This window comes from Microtus pennsylvanicus, chromosome 6 (assembly GCF_037038515.1).
Source record: "Microtus pennsylvanicus isolate mMicPen1 chromosome 6, mMicPen1.hap1, whole genome shotgun sequence".
NCBI classification, from domain to species: Eukaryota; Metazoa; Chordata; class Mammalia; order Rodentia; family Cricetidae; genus Microtus; species Microtus pennsylvanicus.
In genome coordinates, this window is record NC_134584.1 from 67395848 (window position 1) to 67421385 (window position 25538).

Genomic DNA, 25538 nt, shown 5'->3' on the forward strand with positions numbered 1-25538 from the left:
TCTGATTGTTATGTGGTAGTGCTATCATTTCTCACATCCCCATTTTAACCATGAGCCAATGGGAACTACAAGAAACTAGTAACATACTTCGAATTACAACCAGAACATGAAAGAGCTGCTTTTTTCTTATAAACTAAAAGTTTAATTTTAATAATCTGTGATTTAACTCTCCTTTCAAATTTTTTTGTTTATTTTTGGAATTGTAATTTTATTTCAACATTTTTCCCTTCTTTATCCTCCTTCCGGACCCTCTTAAAGCCTTTTGACTGATCTCCCTCAAATTCATGGCTTCTTTTTTAAATTTATTGTTATGACATTAATAAATATGAATTTGTATATACATATATATTCACAAATAAAATATGTTGAGTCCATACACACACATATTGTAACCATTTGTTGTGATTTTAGAATGTCTGACTGTAATAATAATAATAATAATAATAATAATAATAATAGAATGTCCATAGGGTATAAATCCTGATTTCATACTGTCTTCTGAACATTATTATTCTCTTCAGTCTAAAGACAATTGGTCTTCTTCTTTGTACACCTCAGCAGCTATGATAATTGTACTTAAGTAAAAGATAGAGTATACACACACACACACACACACACACACACACGCCCCAGGGGGAGAACTAATGTTTCAGTATAGAAGAGCAGCTATGTGTAGTCCACTGAACTGTGGACAGAAATGCAACACAGATAAGAGAACTGCATTAATTTTCACTCTATCAAAGCCTTTCTGTAGTAGCCTGTATTCGTGTTTCTCTCTGTGTCGCTCATTCACACACGTATTTTCTGTGACCTCACTTTTAAGTTTGTCTTTATTTTTTCTTCTCTTTCCTACTCTTCCCACTAGTACCACTTTCTCCCCTCCTAAAATACAATAGAGACGTAAATACTGTTTCATTTATTCAAAATGAACAACTCTGGCTTGAAATGTCGTGTTGTTCTAGTGACATAGTTATACATCAGAAACTCTTGATAGTATTCCTTTTCTAATGCCACCAGCATTGCTTTTCTATTTTCTTAAACATCCTTTCACTACCTATATACCTACATATGAAAATTTACATAGCCTCATTCTTAAGTTCTATGCCAGACAGTGTCTTTAACTATAGTTTAAATGACATTATATTAACTTATAGTCATTTAATACATCTCTGTTTTATCAGACTCAGAAGGCTTGACTGCGCAGATTGTCATTGATGCCAATGATGGTGCCCAAGGTGTAATTGAATGGCAGCGTAGCAGGTAAACCAAGGCTGTGTAAGCTCCTTTCTTAATTCTGGATTCTTCCCAATTACCAAACACAAGTTATGAGAGAAAAATGAATCTGTTCTCTTGATCCCAGATTTGAAGTGAATGAAACCCATGGCACTGTAACCCTGGTAGCCCAGAGGACCAGAGAGGCCCTTGGCGAGGTTTCACTGTTCATGTATGCCCAGAATCTAGAGGCCCAGATGGGGCTGGATTACATGTGCAGTCCGCAGGTAAGGCTCTGCATAATCTATGATGTCATTTCTCAGCACTGTACTATGAGAATTGTAGTGATGTGCATCTTCATGAATAAATTAATTTAACAACCACTGTGTACGCTACTCCATACTGAGAGCGGAGAGAAGATTTCTATACTGTATGGTTCTCTCTGCTGTAATAAGCCTTTGAATTAAGCTTCAATGTTATTCTAAATGTCACTCCGAATTCACTACTTTTCGCAGTATTGAATTCTGAAGACTACTAGGCCATGCATTAACAATGTTAATCGTTAGACTCTCCCAGAGTGTATCTTATGCTGCTGGAAAACTTTCACTCTGCTCTCTCTTTGTTTTGATTTACTAAGACACTTCAAGCCCTTAAAATAGGTTTAAAAATCTTTTTCTGTTTATCTCCTTCATTCCTTAACCAAATGTTTGCTTTCTTCTACTCTGTAAATTTAACTTGCAATATTTTCGATTTAAACAAAAAAAGATTTGTAAAACCGTATGTGTCTGCACACACATGTGTGCCAGGAGGATTCCAGAAGAAGGTGTCAGATCACTGGAGCTATACTTTCAGGAATTTACAAGCTGCATGGTAAAGGTTCTAAGGACCCAACCTGGGTCCTCTGAAAGAAGAGCAAATTCATTTAACTGCTAAGCCATCTCCACAGCCCTTATAATAGCTTATTCTCCACATCAAGAGTTATATGGTATTGCTTTCTAAACATTTTATGAAAACTCAGAGTCTATTTAAGTACATGGTCTTTTCTTCTATCTTTTTTACTAGATTCTTCATTTTGCTGATGGAGAAAGGAATAAACCTGTGGAGGTTGTGATCCTGGATGATGACATTCCAGAAGGAGATGAAAGATTTCAGTTGATATTAACAAACCCTTCCCCTGGATTAGAGCTGGGGAAAAATACAATCGGTAATTAGTCATTTCCTTCCCACAGTCCCCTTTTTCCTGTCTTGGCTTCTGCAGTGTGGAGGCAAGAGGGATGAGCCTCTTCCTAGGCTCTTTATGAACCTCATAAATAAAGCCTCCCAAGTCCTACATTTAGGTGTCCTGTCAGTGATAACGAGTTGATCCTGTGCATTTGTGTATATGAAAACAAAGTCAGAGTAGGTTGATACTAGGAGTCATATTAAATGATTTTCTAATTACTGTAGTTTTACTTAATGTGTAGTTTTTTTCTCGGGATTGGAGTTCTGCTCTGGTTTTGTTTAGCAATGAAAGGAACAATGATGACAGTTCTTCCAGTGTTGCTTCAGTGCTGCAGGACTTATACACAGAAAAGGAGGTACTGAAGTCTCCGACATGTCATGAGAGCTTTGATTCTTGAGTTGGAATGGTTTGATATTTTCACTGTGGGTTAGATACTGTGATAACTGCTCAACAAGGGCAAAACAATAGTGACAGAGAACATCTCATGGATCTAAGGAGTTTTGTACAAGAAAACTTATTTGTGTACTTATAATTTTTTATTCTTTGACAATTTTATATACGTTTACAATGAGATATGCTTGTATCCACCCACATTCCCCCCTCCCACTTCCCCTTGGATCCCTCTCCTCCAGCATGTCCTGTTGATGGAGGCTACTTGTTCGTTTCCTGGCTACCCAGACCCAAAATAATCACACAGAAACTGTATTAATTACAACACTGCTTGCCAATTAGTTCATGCATATTTCTAACTAACTCTTACATCTTGACTTAACCCATTTTTATTAATCTATGTATTACCATGAGATTCATGGTTTACCAGTAAGGTTCTTCAGCATCTGTCTCTTTCAGCAGCTACATGGTGTCTCCCTGACCTGCTTTAATTTTCTCAACATTTAGTTTAGTTTTCCTGCCTAGCTCTATTCTGCCCTACTGTAGGCCAAGCACCTTTTTTCATTAACCAATAAAAACAACACATATAAAGAAGGATTTCCCACACCATTTTCCCTTTTTTGTCCAAATAAAAGGGAAGGTTTTAACTTTAACATAGTAAAATTTCATATACAAAATAGGTATCAAACAAGAATTACATTTACAACATTTGTATCTACTTTATCTTTTATTATAACTAAGGAAAACTATAATTACAATGATCTATTCTTTAACTCTATCAAAGACCCCAGAAGGATATAATAAATAAATATATTTAAGTAAATAGGAAGTGCATTGTAAGCAACTTCCAAAACTCTACAATTGACAGAGATTTCTCACTTCCTGGAAAGTCACCCAAAGTTATTCTGTATCATTGCAACATCCATCTTCAGCCTTCAGGACTATAGTATATTGCAGATTTTTCCATGAAGCAGAAAATTTGAAAGATTGTTTTGCCTCTATTGGCAATTTGTTAGTCACTTTCTCCTGTGTTCTGCAGAATGTCTGGCAGACTCTTTCATGAATCAGGAACCGTAAGTGACTCTATTACCTCTAGGCAAGTTCAGCAGTCATATTTCTGTCAGTCCTGTATGTCCAGTTCATACAGCATACCATCACGCAGTCCAGGAAATAGCAGTTTCTTGCCCAAATGACTAAAAATCTACAGAAGGAGCCTCTTTGATGCCCATCATTTTCTTAAAGTAGATTGGTGCTGCCAGGAACAGATGTGTCTCATTTTCATGATAAGTCCTAAGTACTTAAAACATTTTAAATGTCATATTCTGTTAGTCTTTGAAAGATTTGAAGAATACCTATCCATCTAAAATATATTTCTGTATATCTAGAAAACTTAACTAACATGATTACAAGCTTGACTATTATAGATGACTATTTACCTGTATTTTTTAATTATACATTACATTTTCAAATGAGCTACAGATACAATACCTTAATAAAGAACAGAAATATACCTACAACAAAGCTGACCTTAAATTTGTATCAATACACCAAGATCCATACCAAATCAAAGTATTCATCTCTATATCATATTCCCCTTTAAATATAAACAAACACTTATAAACGATATTTTGGAATTTGGGCATTGTTCTCTCCAAATTTCTTCCTGATTTTTGTTAGATGAAGTAATTTTGGGGATTGCAGAGACCTTTCGGGGATCTTAGTCCATCAAACAATATTAACTTGGAAGGAATTTACAGGTTCTAATCTTTTGTGGAAACAAAAACAGAACCTCTTTTCCAAAGCAACTTATTTTTAGACCAAAATTTTGAAGTCAAGATACCTTTAAAGTATATATGTTGGTTTAGCTTAGCAGCCCAGACAATGAAATGTCTTGCTGTACTTAGCTCATTCACAGCCAAAAAATTCAAAGAAAATACAATAATACATATAATCTATAATTTCTATGTATTCCATATTTACATAACTTATTTTTCTTTATTCCTCTAATCTATGACTGTTTATACTCTGTCTCCTTAAAGACTTTGTTTTATTGTTAAAACCATTTACTTTCTTTTATTTTTCCTCTCTCTCTCAAGCCTACATACATTTATCCAACACCGTGACCCATTTATAGTACTTTTCCAACTGAATTTGTCTTTGTTGTGTATCTGTAATAATTTTCTGACCAGGAGTGCTTTTAAAATGGTGAGCAGCTTTGTTTCAGTGGCCTTGGATGCTGGATCTGCATCTCTTAGACTTTTAATATGCCAGAGATAGTTCACTGCTGGCTCTGGGACTGCTGGTAGGGCTGTCCTCTCTACCTCAACTCTGGGTAGCACTGTATATAGCATATAAACCCTTTTCATCTGAGTAAAAGCTAAATCCGCTATGCAGCACAGTGTGTAGCCTAGAAATATCTCTATATATGGTGGCGGGAATCTGCCATGCTCTCCTGCCTTTGTACTCCTAGCAGACCCAATCCTGTTGCCTGCCCAGGTTGGGGGGATGCTGAACTCCAGGCATGGTCTCAGCTATGTTTCTCTCATCCTTGAATGGGCACACAAGCACCCAGACCTGAAGTATGTGGTGTGGGCATCAGCCCCAAACATTCATTGGGCACCATGTAGACCCAGAGAGGGTGCTTGTTTGTTTCCTGGATGCCCAGAAATTTTATTAATTACAACACTGCTTGGTTAGTTAGCTCATGCATATTTGTAACTAACCCTTACATCTTAAGTTAGTTCATTTCTATTAATCTATGTATCACCACACGGCTCATGGTTTACCAGTAAGGTTCTCTGGTGTCTGTCTCCTTCAGCCACTACATGATGTCTCTCTGACCCCTCTTTCTTTCTCCCAGCATTCAGTTTAGTTTTCCTACCTATCTCTCTTCTTCCCTGCTGTAGGTCAACACAGTTTTATTCATTACCTAATTAAAGCAACAAATATACAAAATAACATCCCATACCAGTGTCCCTCTCCTAACTTCCCATTATCACCTTCTTTTTATTTCTCTTCCTTGTTGTCATCATGTCTTCTTCCTCCTGTAATCCTAATACTCAGAGGGTAGATGCAGGAAGATTATGAATTCAAGGACATCCTTAGCTTATGTATGAAACACAAGGCCAGCCTGAGCTTCATGAGAGTTTGATTTGAAAAACAGCTAGAGTAAGTGGGTGGGGCAGAAGCTCTGTGGAGGAACATACATAGCATTTAAGAGGACTGATACCTGTGGTCAGGGTTTGCATTGGATTTTTCCAGGGTCCTGACCTCTTATTCAAGAATTAAATAGAATAGCAAAGTAGCAAGGAAGGGTCTTTCAAAAGCAGAGATAGAACAGATTAGAATTCAGTATTAAGACTGATATTACATCACATTCATGAGGGTATTATGGTCTGTTGGGGCATTTGTGTGGGGGGGTTTAGGAGAAGGGAGAGTTGGGCATCTGGGATGGATACTGTGAGGGGAGATGCTCAGTGGGTTGAGACAGACTTCCCAGTAGCTTAATGCCTCTATCTTCCTTTCCTGCTCTTGATGGGGTGACTGGTCCAGAGATCCATAGTCCTTGGAAGTTTTACTGACCATAAAGTTTACCACCATATTAGTGGATCCAAATTCATTGTCTCAGCAGTAAATGGAGATTGTCAGAGTGTTCATTGAGGACAAATCTACCACAATGAAAATTAGAAGACTAAGTGTCACTGTTAGGTCTCAGGATATAACCTGATCCCCAGGATAGCCCAAGATGACTACTGGGGACCCCGTGGCACCTTTTATTTCCCTTTATTGATGTCACTGAGTCTGGCAGCTATTTCTAGGCAGCTGGTCACATTCACAACAGACACACTGAGGACAGGAACACAGAAAGCCATTCCAGTGAATGTCCCATTCAGCTCTGGGATGTCCTTACCTACATCCCAGCAGGGTTTGTGAGATGGTATCTGGACAGCTCTACAACCGTGATACTACAGTTTTCCTGAGATGCCATCCACAGATTTTTGGGTAGCAGTAATGGCATGGCATGGATTGTGGTCATGGGCCCCTCCCTTCATGGTGCTGAAGTTGTAATGGAAAGGAATAGAAGTACAGTTCTGAGCACTTTGTGGTACAGGAGGCATTGGTGACATCTTGAATAAACTTTCATATTCCTCATGTTCATATCATCACAAACTATATTAATTAGAAAATATTAATAATGTCTGTGTATTTTCCATCTTTCTGTGGCTTTTTAAAAACTCTATTTTTTTATTTTTATTTTTAAATTTTGGGTTTCTTTTTTTTGAGACAGGGTTTCTATGTGTTCTTTGGCTGTCCAGGGTCTCACTCTGTAGACCATGTTTGCCTGAAACACAAAGAAATCCACCTACCTCTGTGCCCCCAAGTGCTAGGATTAAAGGCATGTGCCACCATACCTGATTATAATTTTTAAGGACTCTCTATCCTTTTTCTTTTCTCTCCCAAGCCTACGTATATTTTAAACACTCTGTAAGCCATTTATAGGCTTTTTTGCTTGAATCTGTTTTTAATGTATATCTCTCTTTTTCTGATCACATGAGTCTTTAATTTGCTAATTGATATACCTAGGATTAAAGCTGCAGCTTTGGCGGCTAGATCCACCCCACTCCTTGGCTTCGTGAGAGTCTAGCTTCATGGTTGAGCTACTGGTGGGAGTCATGTGTGTGTGTGTGTGTGTGTTTTTAAACCACAACTCTGTAAATTTTCTAGATCCATACCACCACCAAGAAGCCTGATGCTGGCTGCTGATGAACACCATTTAAGTGTTTGTTGGCAGAGCCTCTTAAAAGAGCTGTGAGGTTTTTGCTGCTAATACTGAGTGAGGAAGTCTCTCTTAAAGGAGCTGCACCTCTGCTCGCTGCCAGCAAACAGAACCCATGAGAGACAATGCTGCTACCAAAAAGCCATGCTTAACTCTGTTCTTTTTTGTCTAGAATTGCTTCCTAAGCTCTCTCAGGTTTTATGTGGATGTAGTTGCACCATGTTGTTGCCATTTGTAGAAGGAGACTGTGCTTTCATTTCCCAGACACCCAGACCCAAATAATCACACAGAAACTATGTTAATTACAACACTGTTTGACCAGTAGCTCAGGCATATTCCTAGCTAGCTCTTATAACTTAAATTAACCCAGACAATGTATATTATTTTACTATATTCTTATGAAATTTGCACAATTTTGATTTTATATGATTACTTAATTATAATATGTGAGATACTTATATAAATTTACTTTTCTTCTGAAATTTATAAGCTACTACCCTAATTTGTAAAGACAGCATTTCATTGGCTTTTTTTTTAATTTTCTGTGTTTATTTTACATCCCAACTGCATTTTTCCTTCCTTCTCTCCTACCATTCCTGTCTCCACATCACCTCTATCCCCCTCCCTCTATCTACTCCTCCTCTGTTTCTGTTCAGAAAGGGGCAGTCCTCCCACAGTTATCAACAAAGTATGGTATATCAAGTTGCAGTAAGAGCAAACACCTCCTCTTTTTTAATGCTTGGCAAGGCAACCCAGTATGAAGAATAAGTTCCCAAGAACCTGCCAAAGCATTAGGGATAGCCCTTGCTTCCCATTGTTAGGTGTCCCACAAGTAGACCAAGCTACACAGTTGTCGCATATATGTAGAGAGCCTATGTTGGTACCATGCAAACTTCTTGGTTGTTGGTTCAGACTCTGTGAGTTTCTATGAGCCCAGGTTAATTGTTTCTAAGGGTTTTGTTGTGATATCCCTGACCCCTCTGGCTCCTACAATCCTTCCTCCCTCTCCTGAGCAGGATTCCCTGAGTGTGGGCTAATGTTTGCCTGTGGGTCTCTGTGTCTGTTTCCATCATTTACTGGATATGGCTCTCTGATGAATGGGTAATCACCAATCTGATCACAGGAGGTGGTCAGCTCAGGCTACCTATCCACTATTGTTAGGAGTCTTAGCTGGGGTCATCCTTGCAGGTTCCTGGGAGTTTTCCTTGCATCAGGTTTCTACCTGACCCTGAAATGCTCCCCACTTCCAGTCATCTTTTTCAGTACTCCCTTCCATCCATCATCCCAATGCAGTTTTTGATGTTCCCATCTACACCTGCTCTCTCTGTAAACATTAGTAATTATTCTAATAATAATTCTCTTCTATTAATCTAACATATATATCTAGAGATATCTTCTATTTTCACTTCCTAGGGATATCTATGGTCCGCATTCCTCTTTGACCCTCGTTGTTACCTAATTTCTCTATGTGGATTGCAGCATGATTATTATTTACTTATCAGCTGATGTCCACTTATGAGTGAGAATATACCATGTTTGTCTTTCTCCATCAGGGTTACTTCACTCAGCATGATTTTTTTCTAGTTCCATCTATTTGCCTGCAAATATCCTGATTTCATTGTTTTTAAATAGATGAATAATACTTCACTGTGTAATTGTGCCACATTTTCTTTAGCCATTCTTCAGTTGAGGGGCTTCTAGATTGTTTCTAGGTTCTGGCTATTACATGTAAAACTTCTGTTAACTTAGTTGAGAAAGTATCTTTGTGGTATGACTGACCATCGTTTGGGTATATGCCTAAGGGTGGAATGACTGGGTCTTGAGGTAGACTGATTCTCAATTTTCTGACAAACTACCATATTGATTTCCAAAATGGCTGTACAAGTTTGAACTCCCATCAGCAGTGGAGGAGTGTTCCCCTTACTCTACATCCTGTCCAGCATGAACTGTCATTTGTGTTTTTGATCTTTACCATTCTGACAGGTGTAAGATGGAATCTCAGAATTCTTTGATTTGCATTTTCTTGATGACTAAGGATATTGAACATTTATTTAGGCTTTTCTCTGCTATTTGAGATTTTTCTGTTGAGAATTCTTTTTTTTTTTTTAGATTTGTACTCCATTTTTTAAAAATATTTATTTATTTATTTATTTTGTATACAATATTCTGTCTGCATGTAAGCCTGCAGGCCAGAAGAGGGCACCAGACCCCTTTACAGATGGTTGTGAGCCACCATGTGGTTGCTGGGAATTGAACTCAGGACCTTTGGAAGAGCAGGCACTGCTCTTAACCTCTGAGCCATCTCTCCAGCCCCCTGTACTCCATTTTTAAATTGGATTATTTAGGTTTTTGATGTCTAGTTTCTTGAGTTCTTTATATATTTTGGAGATCAGACCTCTGTTGGATATAGGGTTGGTGAAGAACTTTCCCCATTCTCTATGCTGCTGTTTTGTTCTTTTGATGGTATTCTTTGTCTTAGAGAAGCCTTTCAGTTGCATGAGGTCTAATTTATTAATTGTTGAGCTTAGTGTCTATGGTACTAGTTTTCTGTTCAGGAAGTTGCCTTTTGTGCCAATGTGTTCAAGACTGTTTTCTACCAGGTTCAGAGTATAACTGGGTCTTTGGTCTACCTGAGTTTTGTGTATGAGGACAGATGTGGATCTATTTGCATTCTTCTATATGCTACCATCCAGTTATGTCAGCACCATTTGTTGAAGATTATTTACGTTTTCCATTTAAAAAAATTATACTAAGGCTTCTTTGTCAAAAATCAGGGTGTCCATAGGTATGTTGATTTATGTCTGGGTCTTTGATTAGATTCCATTGATCTAATTGTCTGTTTTTACATCAATACCATGCTATTTTTTTTATTACTATAGTAATGTAGTAGAGCTTGACATTAGGGATGGTGATACCTCTGGCAGTTTTTTTTTTTATTGTACAGGATGTTTTAGCTTTCCTGGGTTTTTTGCTTTTCCATATGAAGTTAAGTATTGTTCTTTCAAGATCCATAACAATTGTATTGGAATTTGGATGGGGATTGCATTGAATCTGTAGATTGATTTTGGTAAGATGGCCATTTTTATTATGTTAATCCTTCCAATCCATGAGCATGGGAGGTCTTTCCATCTTTTAATAGATTCTCCAGTTTCTTTCTTCAAAAACTTGAAGTTCTTTCCATACAGGTCTTTCACTTGCTTGGTTAGAGATACCCCAAGATATTTGATGTTATTTGTGGCTATTGTGAGGGGTGTTTCTTATTTAGACTGGGTCAATTTTGTGTCACCCAGGGTAGACTTGACCAAACAGAGGTCTGTCTGCTTTTATCATTTGTATATAAGAGGGCTACTGATTGTTTTGTGTTAATCTTGTATCCTGCCACATTACTAAAGGTGTTTCTCAGGTGCAGGAGTTCCCTGGTCAAATTTGGGGTCACTTATGTACACTATCACTATACACAATTATGTATACTTGATTCATCTGCAAGCAGTAGTGCTTTGATTTTTTTCTTTTCCAATTTTTATCCCTCTTCTCATTTAGTGGTCTTATTGTTCTCGCTAGAACTTAAAGTACTCTATTGAATAGATATGGAGAGAGTGAACAGCCGTGTATTGTTCCTGATTTTTGTGGTATTGCTTTGTGTTTCTCTGCATTTAATTTGATGTTGACTGTTGGCTTGCTGTATATTGCTTTTATTGTGTTTCTAATATCTCCAAGACTTTTATCATGAAGGGGTGTCAGAGTTTGTCAAAGACTTTTTCAGCATCAAATGAGATGATCATGTTTTTCATCTTTCATTTTGTTTATATGGTGGATTACATCGAGATATTTTTGTATTTTGTACTGTCTTTGCATCACCAGGATAAAGTCCACTTGATTATGGTGGATGATGTGTGTTCTTGGATTCAGTTTGCCAGTATTTTATTGAGTATTTTTTCATCAATGTTCATAAGGGAAATTGGTCTGTAATTTTCTTTCTTTGTTGAGTATTTGTGTGGTTTGGGCATCCATGGTAACTGTAGCCTCATAAAAAGAATTTGGCGATGTTCTTTTTGTTTCGGTTTTGTAGAATAACTTGAGGAGTGATGTTATTAACTCTTATTTAATGTTCTAGTAGAATTCTGCACTGAAACTATCCAACCCATGGGTTTTATTTGGTTGGGAGACTGTTGATGACTATTTCTATTTTCTTAGGAGTTATAGGCCTGTTTAAATTGTTTATCTGATCTTGATTTAATTTTTGATAAGTGGTATCTATTAAGAAATTTGTCCAACTTTTTTAGATTTTCCAACTTTAGGGAGTGCAGGGATGATTCTCTTGATTTCCTCAGTGTCCATTTTTTTCAGTTTGGATTTTGTTAATTTGGATATTCTCTCTCTGCCTTTTAGTTAGTTTGGTTATCTTGTTGATTTTCTCAAAGAATCAACTCCTTGTTTCATTGATTCTTTGTATTCTCTTTGTTTCTATTTTATATTAATTTCAGTCCTCAGTTTGATTCTTTCCTGCCATCCACTCCTCTTAGATGTGTTTGCTTTTTTGTCTGACGCTTTCAGGCGTTCATTTTGTTAAGTCATTAGTATAAGATTTCTACAAATTGTTTATGCAAGCTGTTAGTGCTATGAACTTTTCTCTTAGCACTGCATTCATTATGTTCCATAAGTCTGGGCATGTTGTACATTCATTTCCATTGACTTCTAGGAAATCTTTAATTTCTTTCTTATTTCTTACTTGACCTAGTGATGATTCAGTTGAGCATTATTCAGTTTCCATGAGTTTGTAGGCTGTAAATCATGAATTCTAATTGGTCTTAATAATAAAAACTCATACTCAACTAACAGGGGATGAAAGCTGAAGGATCAGAGAAGCAACACATCCAGCTGCTAGAGTGTTCTTACCTCTACCAATGTCCAAATCAAAGGAACAATTTTGCCCTCAAACTACATCCTCAGAATGACTGCGTCCTCAGTCTGCATCTGTCTTTCCAAAACCTCAGACTGTGCTGTGCTCCTGTGTCCTCCCACCTGCATTCCTCTCTCCACCCAGCCACATCACTCCCCTCTCCACCTCGCTAGTCCTGGGATTAAAGGCATGTGATCCCAAGTGCTAGGATCACCTTTGTGTGAGCTCTGTTTCTCTTTTAGACTGGGTCAATTTTGTGTCACCCAGGGTAACTTGAACAAACAGAGGTCTGTCTGCTTCTGTCTCTGGAGTGCTGGGTTTAAAGGTGTGTGCCACCACTGCCTGGCCAGTATGATTGACTACTGTGACTGGCTCTGAGTTCTGGTCTTCAGGCAAGCTTTATTTGTTAACTCATAAACAAAACATCACCACAGTATGCTTTCTGCGATTTGTGGTAGTGTTGAATTCTAACTTTAAGGAATGGTGATCCAATAAGATAGATTTATTCCAATCTTTTTGTGTTTGGTGAGATTTGCTTTGTTACTGATTATGTGGTCAATTTTAGAGAAGATTTCATGAAGTGCTGAGAAGTTATATTCTTTTGTGTTTGGGTGTCATGTTCTATAGATATCTGCCAAGCCCTCTAAGCCGTAGCATCTGTTAATTTCATTATTTCTCTGTTAATTTTCTATCTGGCAGACCTGTCCATTGGTGAGAGTGAGGTGTTGAAGTCTCCCACTGTTAGTGTGTGGGGTTTGATGTGTGATTTAAGTTTTAGTGATTTTTTTTTACATATGTAGCTGCCCTTGTATTTGGGGCACCAATGTTCAGAATTGAGACTTCTTCTTGATGGATTTTTTTTAAAAGATTTATTTATTTATTTATTTATTATGTATACAACATGCCTCCATGTAAGCCCACACACTAGAGGAGGGTGCCAGATCTCATTATAGATGGTTGTGAGCCACCATGTGGTTGCTGGGAATTGAACTCAGGACCTTTGGAAGAGCAGCCAGTGCTCTTTACCACTGAGCCATCTCTCCAGCCCTGGATTTTTTTTTTTGTGATGAACATGAAATGTCCCTCTCCATCTCTTTTGATTAATTTTAGTTTGCAGTCTACATATTCACACACCATGACGTGTGCTCTCCCCACCTAACAAATGAATATAAAAATAAGCATAAGACTAGTTGCAACTGTCTTCCTGGCTTGTGCCACAGTTCTGCTCCCTTCTAGGTTCTGAACTTCTATGGAGCACCTGTGCATATTCTGTTAGAGTTTCTGTAACGTGGGGATAGTAAAATGGCTATGGTGAGAACTGAGTGATTGATGATTAAACAATCCGTTGTGAACGCACTGTCTTTAGGATTTGTAACACATCTGTTCTTCAGTTACTGCCTGAATATTTTTGTTTCAACAGCTTGGATTACTGTCCTTGCAAATGATGATGGTCCCGGGGTTCTGTCCTTTAACAACACTGGGCACATTTTCCTCAGAGAACCAACGTCTCTCTACGTTCAAGAGAGTGTTGCTGTGTTACTCATCATTCGGGAGCCTGCACAAGGTCTGTTTGGAACGGTGGCAGTTCAGTATGTTGTGACAGAAGTCAACTCTTCAACAGAATCTAAGGATCTGATTCCTTCCAAAGGCTTTATTGTTCTAGAGGAAGGTGTTCGGGCCAAGGTAGAGTATGAATCTTTAATATCGTTAATGAAAACTGAAGATTATATTTAGTATTTTAAAATAATTTTCTTAGAAATGTGCTACAAGTTCTCAAGAAACAAAGCAAAGTGCAACCAAACAAAAACTCTCTCTAGTGCAAAGGCACTAGAGTGCGGGGCTCTCATTACAGTGTTGTAAAGTGTACACAGAGGTGGGGGGGGATGACGGACATTTACTGTTGATATGGTAGGGGAGTGTGGGAGAATAAAATGTGTGGTTCACAGCGGGGCGGTGGTGGCGCATGCCTTTAATCCCAGCACTCGGGAGGCAGAGGCAGGCGGATATCTGTGAGTTCAAGGCCAGCCTGTTCTACAAGAGCTAGTTCCGGGACCAGCACCAAAGCTACGAAGAAACCCTGTCTTGAATGCCCCCCCCCGAAAAAAAATGTGCGGTTCACATTTTAGAAATTATACCCATAAATGGTATTCTTCCTTTTTACTGTCTGTAAGAACATAAGCTAAAGGAAACTTCCATCCTTGTCTGCCGCTTTTAGTGAACAGGCATAACTGCTTGCTCTGGACTACAGATACAAATACAGAAATCAGAGCAGTTGAGAACAATGCTGGATTTGAAATTAGTTATGAATGCAATCTATACTCAAAAACAAAACAAAACTCATATACCTTCCAACCTTCCTTTTCTGTAAATACTAACATTTTATGGTTTGGGGTACTCAATTTTATTAAAAACATCTTCTTTAGATTTATTTTATTTTTATGTTTCTGGGTGTTCGTCTATATATATATGTGTGTGTATACCACATGTATGCCTGGTGCCTTTGGAGATCTGAAGGGAGGCATTTGGTCTTTTGGAAATAAAATTACAGATGGTTGTGAGCTGCCATGTGGTTGCTGAGAATTGAACCCACGTCCTCTGGAAGAGCAGCCAATGCTCTTACCCACTGTGCCATCTCTCTACCCCCTCAACTTTGAATTTTTAGGTACAGTTAAAAATACTTGATTACATTAAATTGCACATCTGAGAGCCAAACACAGCACTACATGAGTATACCAACAGTGATTTCACATTAGAGTTCACCTGCTAACTGAAGGGGTCTCTGTCTTCTGTGATGTAGGTTGGACTCAGGGTCTTTTGACTGCTGGCTAACTCAGCTACATCCTCAGTCCTTTTGTGTTCCTGTCAACTTCAGCATTGTTCTCCAAGTTCAGTATTTTTATGTTCTTGAAAATCTAAAATCCTTGATTGATTGTTTAGAGATCACCCCAATTTTAAAATGCTGTAAAAGTTTAAAGCCTAAGAGCTCTGTGAATATGCTGTGACTTTTTTTCCACATTTTCTACTTTTAGAAAGCATTCTTTCATATTTCAAATGATATCTTATTTTTACCTTTCCTTATATCTCTTTTTATAACTTTAAGTTACTTTGATATGTTCAGTAGAAATACTAACTGGTAGAACAAATTAAACAAATTTTGAACAAACTTAACAATTTCCCATGTTTTAATTTTAAAATGTAAACTGTATGGTATCCAGTCACTAAGCAAGGGGTAAATGACTTTAAAGATACATGTGTGCACATATAACCACCACTCATAGAAGTTAAATAACGGCCACCCAGAAGCCTCTGTTTCTGTCCTTAGGCCTTTCCAAAGAATGCAGCTTTCTAACTTTTCAAGTTAAGAGTCCCTTTGCCTGGTCATTTGCTCCGTGTAGATGGGATCGTGCTGTAGTTATGTTGATGTCTTCCACAGGGCACTGTGGGAGCACATGATTGCTCCCTATCCGTAGCTGGTTCTTTCCCATTACTGTGCTGGTTCCACTGCTGAGATTACAGAACATTTGATTAGTCCTAATTGGTACCCACTCTGCTTGTCCTTGCTTCTTGACAGCCATTTACAGATTGGGATGAGGTTAATGAAATTATGTAGCCTGGATAGGACAAAAGGTCACAGAAATCAGCTCATGCAAACTAACATTGTAGTCAGTTTTTGATTTGTTTTGAAAATTTAAGAAAGATTTATTTTTATTTTAAAATTATGCATACGTATTGCTCTGTATGTGTCTGTGGGCCAGACGAGGGCATCAAAGTTTCTGGGTCTAGGGTTATGGGCAGCTGTGGACTCCCTGATGTGGGTGCTGGGATTAAGTTTGGGTACCCTGAAATACACAGCAGGAACTCTGGCACCATCTCTCCATCCCCAATCACTGTCATTGCCATCAACTCTTGCTTTTCAGACACTTTAGGGCAGCAGATCACAGGGTTGAAAATCCCCAAGGAAGTAACTTAAAGCAATTGGAGTCATCAAAAGAATCGAATGTAAATAGAAGTCATGTTTTAAAACACATGTTGTCAAAATGTTTAGTAAATTTTCCACATGTTTGTTTCGAGAAGAATGATATTGTAGTAACTTTATTTTTTCATTTTGTTTCCAGGCCCTGCACATCTCTGCCATATTAGACACAGAACCAGAAATGGATGAGCATTTTGTTTGCACCTTGTTTAACCCAACTGGAGGCGCTAGACTAGGGACCCATGTTCAAACCCTGATAACAATTCTGCAAAACCAGGCCCCTTTGGGGCTATTTAGTATTGCTGCCATTGAGAATAGGTATGGGCTGTACAACACATTGCCATTTTGAAGCAAAATAGGAGATGTAGAAGAAAACTAATTTCTGGGTAGTTTTTAAATGTCTGGGAGTGGACAAATATTTTCATTTCATAAACTAATTAAGGGATGTAACTTTATTAATAAGCTAAACATTACTTACTTCATGTATTTCTCATCAGATAACTGAGTTATGTGAGAAGAGATTTCAGAATGGCAACATTATTTGACTATATATTGCAATGTGATAGACTTTTAATCATTGTTATGATAAGACCATTGGAGTGTTACATTTGTATTTTTTATTTAAAAATACCCATCAGTGAATATTTTGGAATACTAGAGTTAGTCTCTACAGTGCATAAATTTGTGGGTCTCATTAAGGGTGTACAAACTTTACTGAGTAATAATCTGGCAGTGTATATGTATGTTGAATATTTAAATATTTATACTTTTTCTGCTCTCCAAAATCCATTTGTTTCTCTTTTAGTGCTACCTCTATAGATGTTGAAGAATACAACAGGAGTATATACCTCAATGTCTCACGTACGAATGGCCTTGACTTGCCTGTGAGTGTGCAGTGGGAGACAGTGTCTGAAACAGCTTTTGGCATGAGTACGTTTAGCTTTATTTCCATGAACTGTATATTACTGGTCTATTGCCAACAGAACAGGACTTGATTCTATTATTGGATCCACAATATTTATTGTGCATTTCATCTTGCAAAGCTTAGAATTTAGACATCTCTAGAAATAAATATAGGAAATAAAAATAAATTTGCATTGCAAATGATAATAATGCTTTAAAGGGAAAATTGGAAGTAGTAAATGTGAGGGCTGAAGAGATGGATCCATAGTTAAGAGTATTTAATTCTCTTCTAAAGGATCTGGGTTTTGTTCCTAGCACCCATGTTAGGAAGCTCACAACTGCCTGAAACTCCAGATTCAGGGGATTTGACACTCTCTTCTGACATCTATGGGCACCCATACATGGCATATATTCAAACAAACACACATATGCACATAAAATAAAAATACTAGCTGAGTACTTTCAAAGAGAACCAATGTTTGAATGAAGACTGACTGATGAATGGAGATTGGATACAAAGAACTAGACAGGAAGAATTTGGAGACAGTAGTGACAGGCTGCTAAGACATCTAAGAGAAGGCATTGGATGACAGTGAACAGAGAGGTAAGAGAGAATATTGCTCTTCATTAGTTAGGTGAGGCTAGGTCATTAAAGAACTTGAAAAATAGTTCTTAGATGCTAATGTTCATCCTAGGCTTACTGAAAAGATATGAACAAAAATGGTGTGGTATGACCATATTTATAGTTTATAGATATTGTCTTAATGTCATGGAGGGAATTGTTTGTATAGAAGGGAAGAAAGGATGCAGACTATGACCGGGGAGTGTAGTAGGAGGCCACTTGTTCATTTCCTGGCTGCCCAGACCCCAAAATAATCACGCGTAAACTATGTTATTTGCAGTACTCTTTGATCAATAGCTTAAATAATGATTCCTCATTAATTAGGGGTTTTAAAATACAAAATTATAGCAATTTGATAAAACCATGAAGTGATTTGACGTAAGCGAGTCTGCAAAGATATTCTGAAGTCTTTTTCTAAAGTAGAACCCAAGAAACCATTGGATGAGCAGACATTTAGAAATGTGAGATTAAGTTTGGTAGTACCATTAGCATATTTATGTAAGACATATTTATCATTTTCAAATTTCAGCTGTCCTTTGACAGTTTTTGAGAGAAGTTATTTTAGCATGTTTCTCTTTAAAATATTTACTTAGCATTTAGTTTTGAATGCACTTGGAAAAGATTGTAGGATATAGATCAAATATCACTACTTTAAAAAGTTATTTTTAGATACTATTTTCAAGCTTCCGAGTGTCTATTCACTTGAACATGCAGCGTGTGTGCGTGCATGTGTGCGCGTGCGCACACACACACACACACACACTCACACACACACACACACACACACGCACACACTCACACAGGCATATAGGCACAGAGCACACAGACACACATGCACACAGGCACATAGGCTCACAGGCACACAGGTACACATGCACACACATACACACACCAGCACACCGGCACACATACACACACATACACCAGCACACATGCGCACAGGTACACATGCACACATACATAGGAACACATGCACACAGGCACACATAAACAAAGGCACATATGCACACACATGAACACACACAGCACACATGCACACAGACACAGGCACACAAACACAGGCACACATACACACATGCACACACATGAATACACATACAAGCACATAGGCACACATGCACACAGATGGACACAGATGCACATATGCACACATACATAAAGACACAGACGCACACAGATGCACACACATGAACACACACAGTTGCACACAGGCACACATACACACAGGCACACATGCACACATGCACACAGGCACACACAATCACCATCATTTTCTTTCTGATATGCTCACTAGTTTCTTTACATAATATGTCAAATGAGATAAGGTTCAAGTGTGATTATATACTCATAAGTAATGATTTATCTTATTGTTTTAGGGGGAGTGGACATTGTCTTTTCTGTGTTTCAAAGCTTGTTTGACCAGACTGCATCTGGCTGGTGTTTCTTTACTGTCGAAGATTCAGTGTATGGTGTAATGTTAAGAAAATCATCCTTAGCTGTTTACCGATGGCAAGGGACTTTCATTCCAGTTGAGGTAAACATCACTTTTTGCTTTATGGTACACAAAATAAAATGGATGCAAAAATTTTGATATAGCATTAATTGTTAATATCATTTGTACTTCCTAGGATTTCAATATACAAAGTCCTAAAACTTGTGAGGCCTTTAATATTGGTGTTTCTCCCTACCTTGTCATTACTCACGGGGAGAGAAATGGAGAAAAGCCTTCAATTAATAGTGTGTACACACTCACTTCTGGACTCAAATTATTCCTGGTAAAACATTTTTAATTTTTCTGTAGATTCTTTACTTAAGTGCAATTCAAATTCATAAGATTAATGAAAATGGAAGGTGAAATATGTTCTACTTTAAAGTAAAAATGAACTATTTTGCAATTGATCCACATTGTAGCAAATGTCTTAATTCAAGGCATTTTTTGGCTTCCGTTTAGACTTAGGAATGCATAACCTATAAATTAAACACATTCTCAGATCATAGGGTGGTACTAATGCCTGCTGCTATTGCGTCCCGTTGCTCCATTACTAAGACCTTTAATGTTTATTCCCACTCATCTGCAGGTCCAGACAATCATCATTTCTGGAAGCTGTCAAGTACGACATTTCACCTCAGGCAGTCAAGATTATTTCATCATTGCAAGTCAAAGAAATGATTCTGAGTTAACTCAGGTGCGATTCTCTTGATGTGAAGTTTCTCTCTTCTAAAGCATGCTAATAAAATCAGTTCCTTTATGGTCTGTAGGATTTGTGTAACAAAAGGCATGATTTGGTAGTGGTAGTGTGAAATCATACTGAGTGGTTTTTGAACATACATAGTTAGTGTTTGAAGACTAGGGTTAAAATAGATTTTCTTGAGGAAATAGAGCAAATCTAATAATAGTACGAGCATTTGACCAGAGTCTAATTGAGTTGGGAATCACTATGGATTGGAATCGCCACTCAACAGGTGTCACTGAAGCTCCTGACTCACATTGCGAGTGGGCATTCGGGTCCCGCCACCCATCTCACACTGCTCTGGCACCGACATCTTGTCATCTCAGTGCTTGCCTGGTATTTCTTTGTCACTCAGGCTTCCGTACATGCTTGTTAGCTTTTTGTTTCCAGCCAGGGGCTCTCCTGCAATGCAGTCGACTAGAAGGAAGCTTACTACTTCCCACAGCACTCGAAATCCAGCCTCATTCTCCTTCCCATCACCGTGGGGCATGACTGTGGAAGCCTGGCCTCTCACACCAATGCCCTTCTTGCCTTCATGGGCTCTCATCATTTCCCATGCTGCCCCTTCCCTCTCATAGGGATTATTACAGTGAGCATCATATTCAAATCCTGCCCAGTTTAAAGAGAAAACTCTCCTCCCTAATACTTTCTTTCTCTCTCTGTGATGTGAAGAAATCTCCCCTTCCTTGGCCTGAGTTCCACTGTCAACTTGACAGAATCAAGATAAGGTTAGCCTTTGGGTGAGACTGTGAGGAATTATCTAGATTAGGTCACCTTCCGTCCAGCAGCACCGTTCCACAGGCTGCAATTCTGGATGAAACAGAAAAGGAAAAGGTGCCATGAGCATCGTTTCCATCTGCTGGCTGTGGATGCAGTGTGACCCGCGGCTCCAGTTCCCACTGCCGCGCGTTCCCCACTGTGGGGGGCTCTACCCTAGAACTTTGAGCTGTGATCAACTCCTCTTGCCCTGAAGGTGCTTCTCTCTAGTGCTTTATCATAACAAGAAGATAACTAGTTAATATGGCCTCTCATGCACACCGATGGTGACTGAGCTGTGGGTCTTTTGGGATTGTGTGTGTCCTTGAGGTGACTGCACTTGGCAGTCCACATACCTCAGACTTGAAACATCTTTTTTCTAATTCTCTAATTGGATGTCTCTGTATTCTGTTGTTTGAAATCTGGTGAAGAAATCAAGGCATCAAGGATTTTGTATTTTAAACTTAGTTCACTTTTTTAATTTTTTTTCTACTGCCAAAACCTCTCTATATTTTATACTGATCTCTTCTCAAATAACTTCTCTTTTATTCATTGCGCGTGCACGCGCATGCACACACACACATATACAACACAGAAAAGAGGGATGGAGAAAGAAATGGGGGGGGGCTCGGTTTTATTGCGTTTTTATTATCACTAAACTCCTAACTAAACAGAAGGTCAGGAGTGTGGGCCTATGACCCTCTTAAATTGCCTCAGGTGCTGAATTCTGGGTCGTAAGAGCTTTGTGTTTGAACTTTTCCTGCAGGTCTTCCGATGGAATGGAAGCATCTTTGTCTTACATCAGAGGTTGCCTGTCCAAGGTGTCCTAGGCATGGCCTTGTTCAGCAGAGGAGGCTCTCTCTTCTTAGCCGTTTCCCAGGCCAACGTCCAACGAAATGCCCTTTTATTCACGTGGTCTGGCAGTCGGTTTACTAACTTTGAAGACGTGCCGGTCAGCGGGATTACACAAGTGGAGGCTTTGGCTTCAGGCGATGATGTTTACTTAGTTTTTGCCAAAAATACCTTTTTAGGTGAGGAAATATGGTGCTTGTAATGTATCTACAGTTACAACTGAAACCATATAGCTTATGCTGTCTGTTTTATGTAAGATGTTATCTTTTGATGAGTAGTAGACTTTCTTGATTGAAAGCAGTAAAGTCAGTTAGAAATACATTTTACCAAAAAAGACTTTATACCTGTGACCATGCGCTGTGCTGAACCACCTAGACTTTATACCTGTGACCATGTGCTGTTCTGAACCACCTAGACTTCATACCTGTGATTGTGTGCTGTTCTGAACCACTGTACTCTTTGAATTTGTGATAGTGTGCTGTTCTGAACCACCTAGACTTTGTACCTGTGATCGTGTGCTGTTCTGAGCCACCATTTTAAACTTAAATTCCTATAAGATGAGGAGTAGATGGGTAATGCAAAAAAGTGTATAAAGATTTTATAGTCAGTCTTCCAAAAGTTATAATTTTATATGACTGTGCTTGGAGTGTCATGGGAAATATATAGAACAGATAGTGTCTAGTGACTTTTATAAAACTGATTCAGAATACAATCTGCATAAGAGTACACATTTCATCCCTTTCTTTCTTGTGATGTGTCTCAGTGTGTGTGCTTCATATGACAGAACATGGCTCCTGGTGTGTCTTAGTGTGTGTGCTTCATGTGACAGAACACATCTCCTGCTGTGTCTTAATGTGTGTGTATGCTTCATGTGACAGACATGTCTCTTGGTGTGCCTTAGTGTGTGTGTGCTTCATGTGACAGAGCATGTCTCCTGGTGTGTCTTGGTGCATACGTGCTTCATGTGACAGAATATGTCTCTCTGTGTGTCTCAGTGTGTACGTACTGATATTTTATTTGTATTTTAATAAAAAAAGCTTGTCTGAAGTTCAGAGAGTAAAATAGCTGCCCTGGTCAGTCTTACACACCAGGCAGTGGTGACACAATTTTAATCCCAGTAGTCACACTAGTTTGCCATGGAAACCAGACAGTAGTGGTCCATGCCTTTAATCCCAGCAGTAGAGAGGAATTCAAGATGGGGGAGACAACTCTGAGACACAGTCTCATTCTGTGATTCCTGGAGGCAAGACCACTATTTCAGACTGAGGTAGAGGTAAGAGCCTGTGGCTGGCTGTTTTCTTTTCTGACCTTCAGGTTGAACCCCAGTTTCTGTCTCTGGGTTTTTAAAAACTGTGCAACAAGTGTATGTGTGCTTCATGTGACAGACATGTCTCTTGGTGTGCTTTAGTGTGTGTGTGTGTGTGTGTGTGTGTGTGTGTGTATTCTTCATGTGGCAGAATAAGTGTCCTGATGTGCCTTAATATGTGAATGTATGATTCCTGTGACAGAATATGTCTCCTGGCGTGTCTGAGTGTTTATGTGTGTGTGTGTGTATGTGTGCATGCTTCATGTGTCAGAATATGTCTGCTGGTGTGATTGAGTGTTTATGTGTGTATGTGTGTGTGTGTACATGCTTCATGTGACATAATATGTATCCTGGCGTGTCTTAGTGTATGTGTGTGTGTATGTATGTGCTTCATGTGACAGAATATGCTTCCTGGTGTGTGTGTGTATGTATGCTGCATGTGGCAGAATATGTCTCCTGGTGTGTCTTAGTGTGTATGTGTGCTTCAGTGACAGAATATGCTTCCTGGTGTGTCTTAGTTTATATATGCTTAACATGATAAAAACAGAAAGTGCTTGCAGTGTTCCCTGCCAAATTGAATTCTTAAAATAGATATATTCTATGGTAAATTTTCTTTAATTGAGTTTTGGTGTAGGAGGGTCTTCTTTCTATGTATTGCTTTCATTGGTTAAATAAAGAGACTGCCTTGGCCTTTTGATAGGACAGCAGCTTAGATAGGTGTAGTAGACAGAACAGAATGCTGGGAGAAAGAAAGCAGAGTCAGACAGACGCCATGGCTCTCCGACCCAAGATGGATGCTGGTTATACTCATACTGGTAAACCACAGTCAAGTGGCGATACAGATTATTAGAAATGGGTTAAAATATGTAAGAGTTAGCCAATACGAGGTTAGAACTAATCGGCCAGGCAGTGTTAAATGAATACAGTTTCTGTGTAATTATTTCGGGAAAAGCTAGCCGGGAGCCAGGTGGTGGGAAGTAGCCGGCTGCTCCTTTTACAACAGAATTTAATGCTTTATTATATAGTTCTATTGTGTAATTTTGGCATTTTCTTTGTACAGCTTGTTGCTTTTTATTTCTTTTTTTTTATTTATTTATTTATTTTTTGCTTTTTATTTCTTAATCATAGGGAATCAGAATTCAGTTGACATTTTCACCTGGGAGATGGGGCAGTCATCTTTCAGATATTTCCAGTCCTTGGACTTTGCTACTGTTAACAGGATCCATTCCTTCACACCAGCTTCGGGAATAGGTAAGAACTTTCCAATTACTTGTCCAGCTTAAACACAGTGTGGAAACCTGGATTGACTCCATTCTAATTGACTTTAGATAGAATGGCATGTTCTCAGAGGCTACTTTATTTTATTTTTTAAATATTTATTTATTTATTTATTTATTATGTATACAATATTCTGTCTGTGTGTATGTCTGCAGGCCAGAAGAGGGCACCAGACGTCATTACAAATGGTAGTGAGCCACCATGTGGTTGCTGGGACTTGAACTCAGAACCTTTGGAAGAGCGGACAATGCTCTTAACCACTGAGCCATCTCTCCAGCCCCCTCAGAGGCTAATTTACTAGGAATATAATATCAGATCTTTATAACAATCTATCCAGAAGTCCAGAGTTTCAAAAAGACTGATGTTTTCTGATTTATTAATTTTATGTTGTGTGTGTGTTTTATATGTTTTACCTGCTTGTGTGTGTGTGCTTGTTGCCTATGAAGGTCAGAAAAGGGCATTGCATTCTGTCTTTGGGTCTCTGTTGCTGTGTGAATGTATATGTGGCATGTATGTGCAGGTGTGTATACTTGTGTGTGTGCACACATGTGTGTACAAACTGAATGAGGATGTATGTTGTCCTGTTCTCTTACTCCCCTTGAGAATGAGCTTCTCACTGAGCCTGAAGCTTGGTGGGCAGTCAACAAGCCGCAGAGATATAACTGTCTCCACTTTCCACAGAGCTCGGCTTGTGGGAGTGCAGGTGGTGTGCAATCATGCCTGGCTTTATGTGGATGCTAAGATCAGAACCCAGGACCTCACTTGGGCAGCAAGTGTTCCTGGCCCGAGTTATTTATTTAACCCCTTGTAAGAAAACAATTCTCACAAAAGCACTTCTGTCTGGCTTATTAGGTAATATCTAGGTAACTTTTAATTTGTTTACTTGTTTTTTTCTCTCTGTATTTAAGTATGAGTGAAATAGAAGCATGGTCTATACTTACCGTGTACTGTGTACCATGGGATGCTTTGAAGCATATGTGACATCATCGTTTCAGTAAGCTTTAGGGCCTATCACTTCACCATTTCTGTTTGTGTATATGTGATGAAAACTCAAGATTTAGTCTTCTAGCATCTTCTGAGTTTGCAAGTCATTATTAGTAGTATCGTTACCACCCT

The 25538-nt window shown here is 38.6% G+C and overlaps 1 protein-coding gene across 1 annotated transcript in view; it reads left to right on the forward strand.

The window, feature by feature from the left end:
- Positions 1 to 25538, forward strand: part of Adgrv1 (adhesion G protein-coupled receptor V1) — a 532771-nt gene that overhangs the window by 116956 nt on the left and 390277 nt on the right. The window contains exons 40-50 of the mRNA XM_075976408.1: positions 1182 to 1260; positions 1361 to 1499; positions 2275 to 2416; positions 13922 to 14184; positions 16617 to 16792; positions 17280 to 17404; positions 19376 to 19533; positions 19628 to 19774; positions 20078 to 20185; positions 21753 to 22017; positions 24273 to 24395. Coding sequence (XP_075832523.1) covers positions 1182 to 1260; positions 1361 to 1499; positions 2275 to 2416; positions 13922 to 14184; positions 16617 to 16792; positions 17280 to 17404; positions 19376 to 19533; positions 19628 to 19774; positions 20078 to 20185; positions 21753 to 22017; positions 24273 to 24395 — 1725 coding nt within the window. The remainder of the gene's footprint in view (positions 1 to 1181; positions 1261 to 1360; positions 1500 to 2274; positions 2417 to 13921; positions 14185 to 16616; positions 16793 to 17279; positions 17405 to 19375; positions 19534 to 19627; positions 19775 to 20077; positions 20186 to 21752; positions 22018 to 24272; positions 24396 to 25538) is intronic.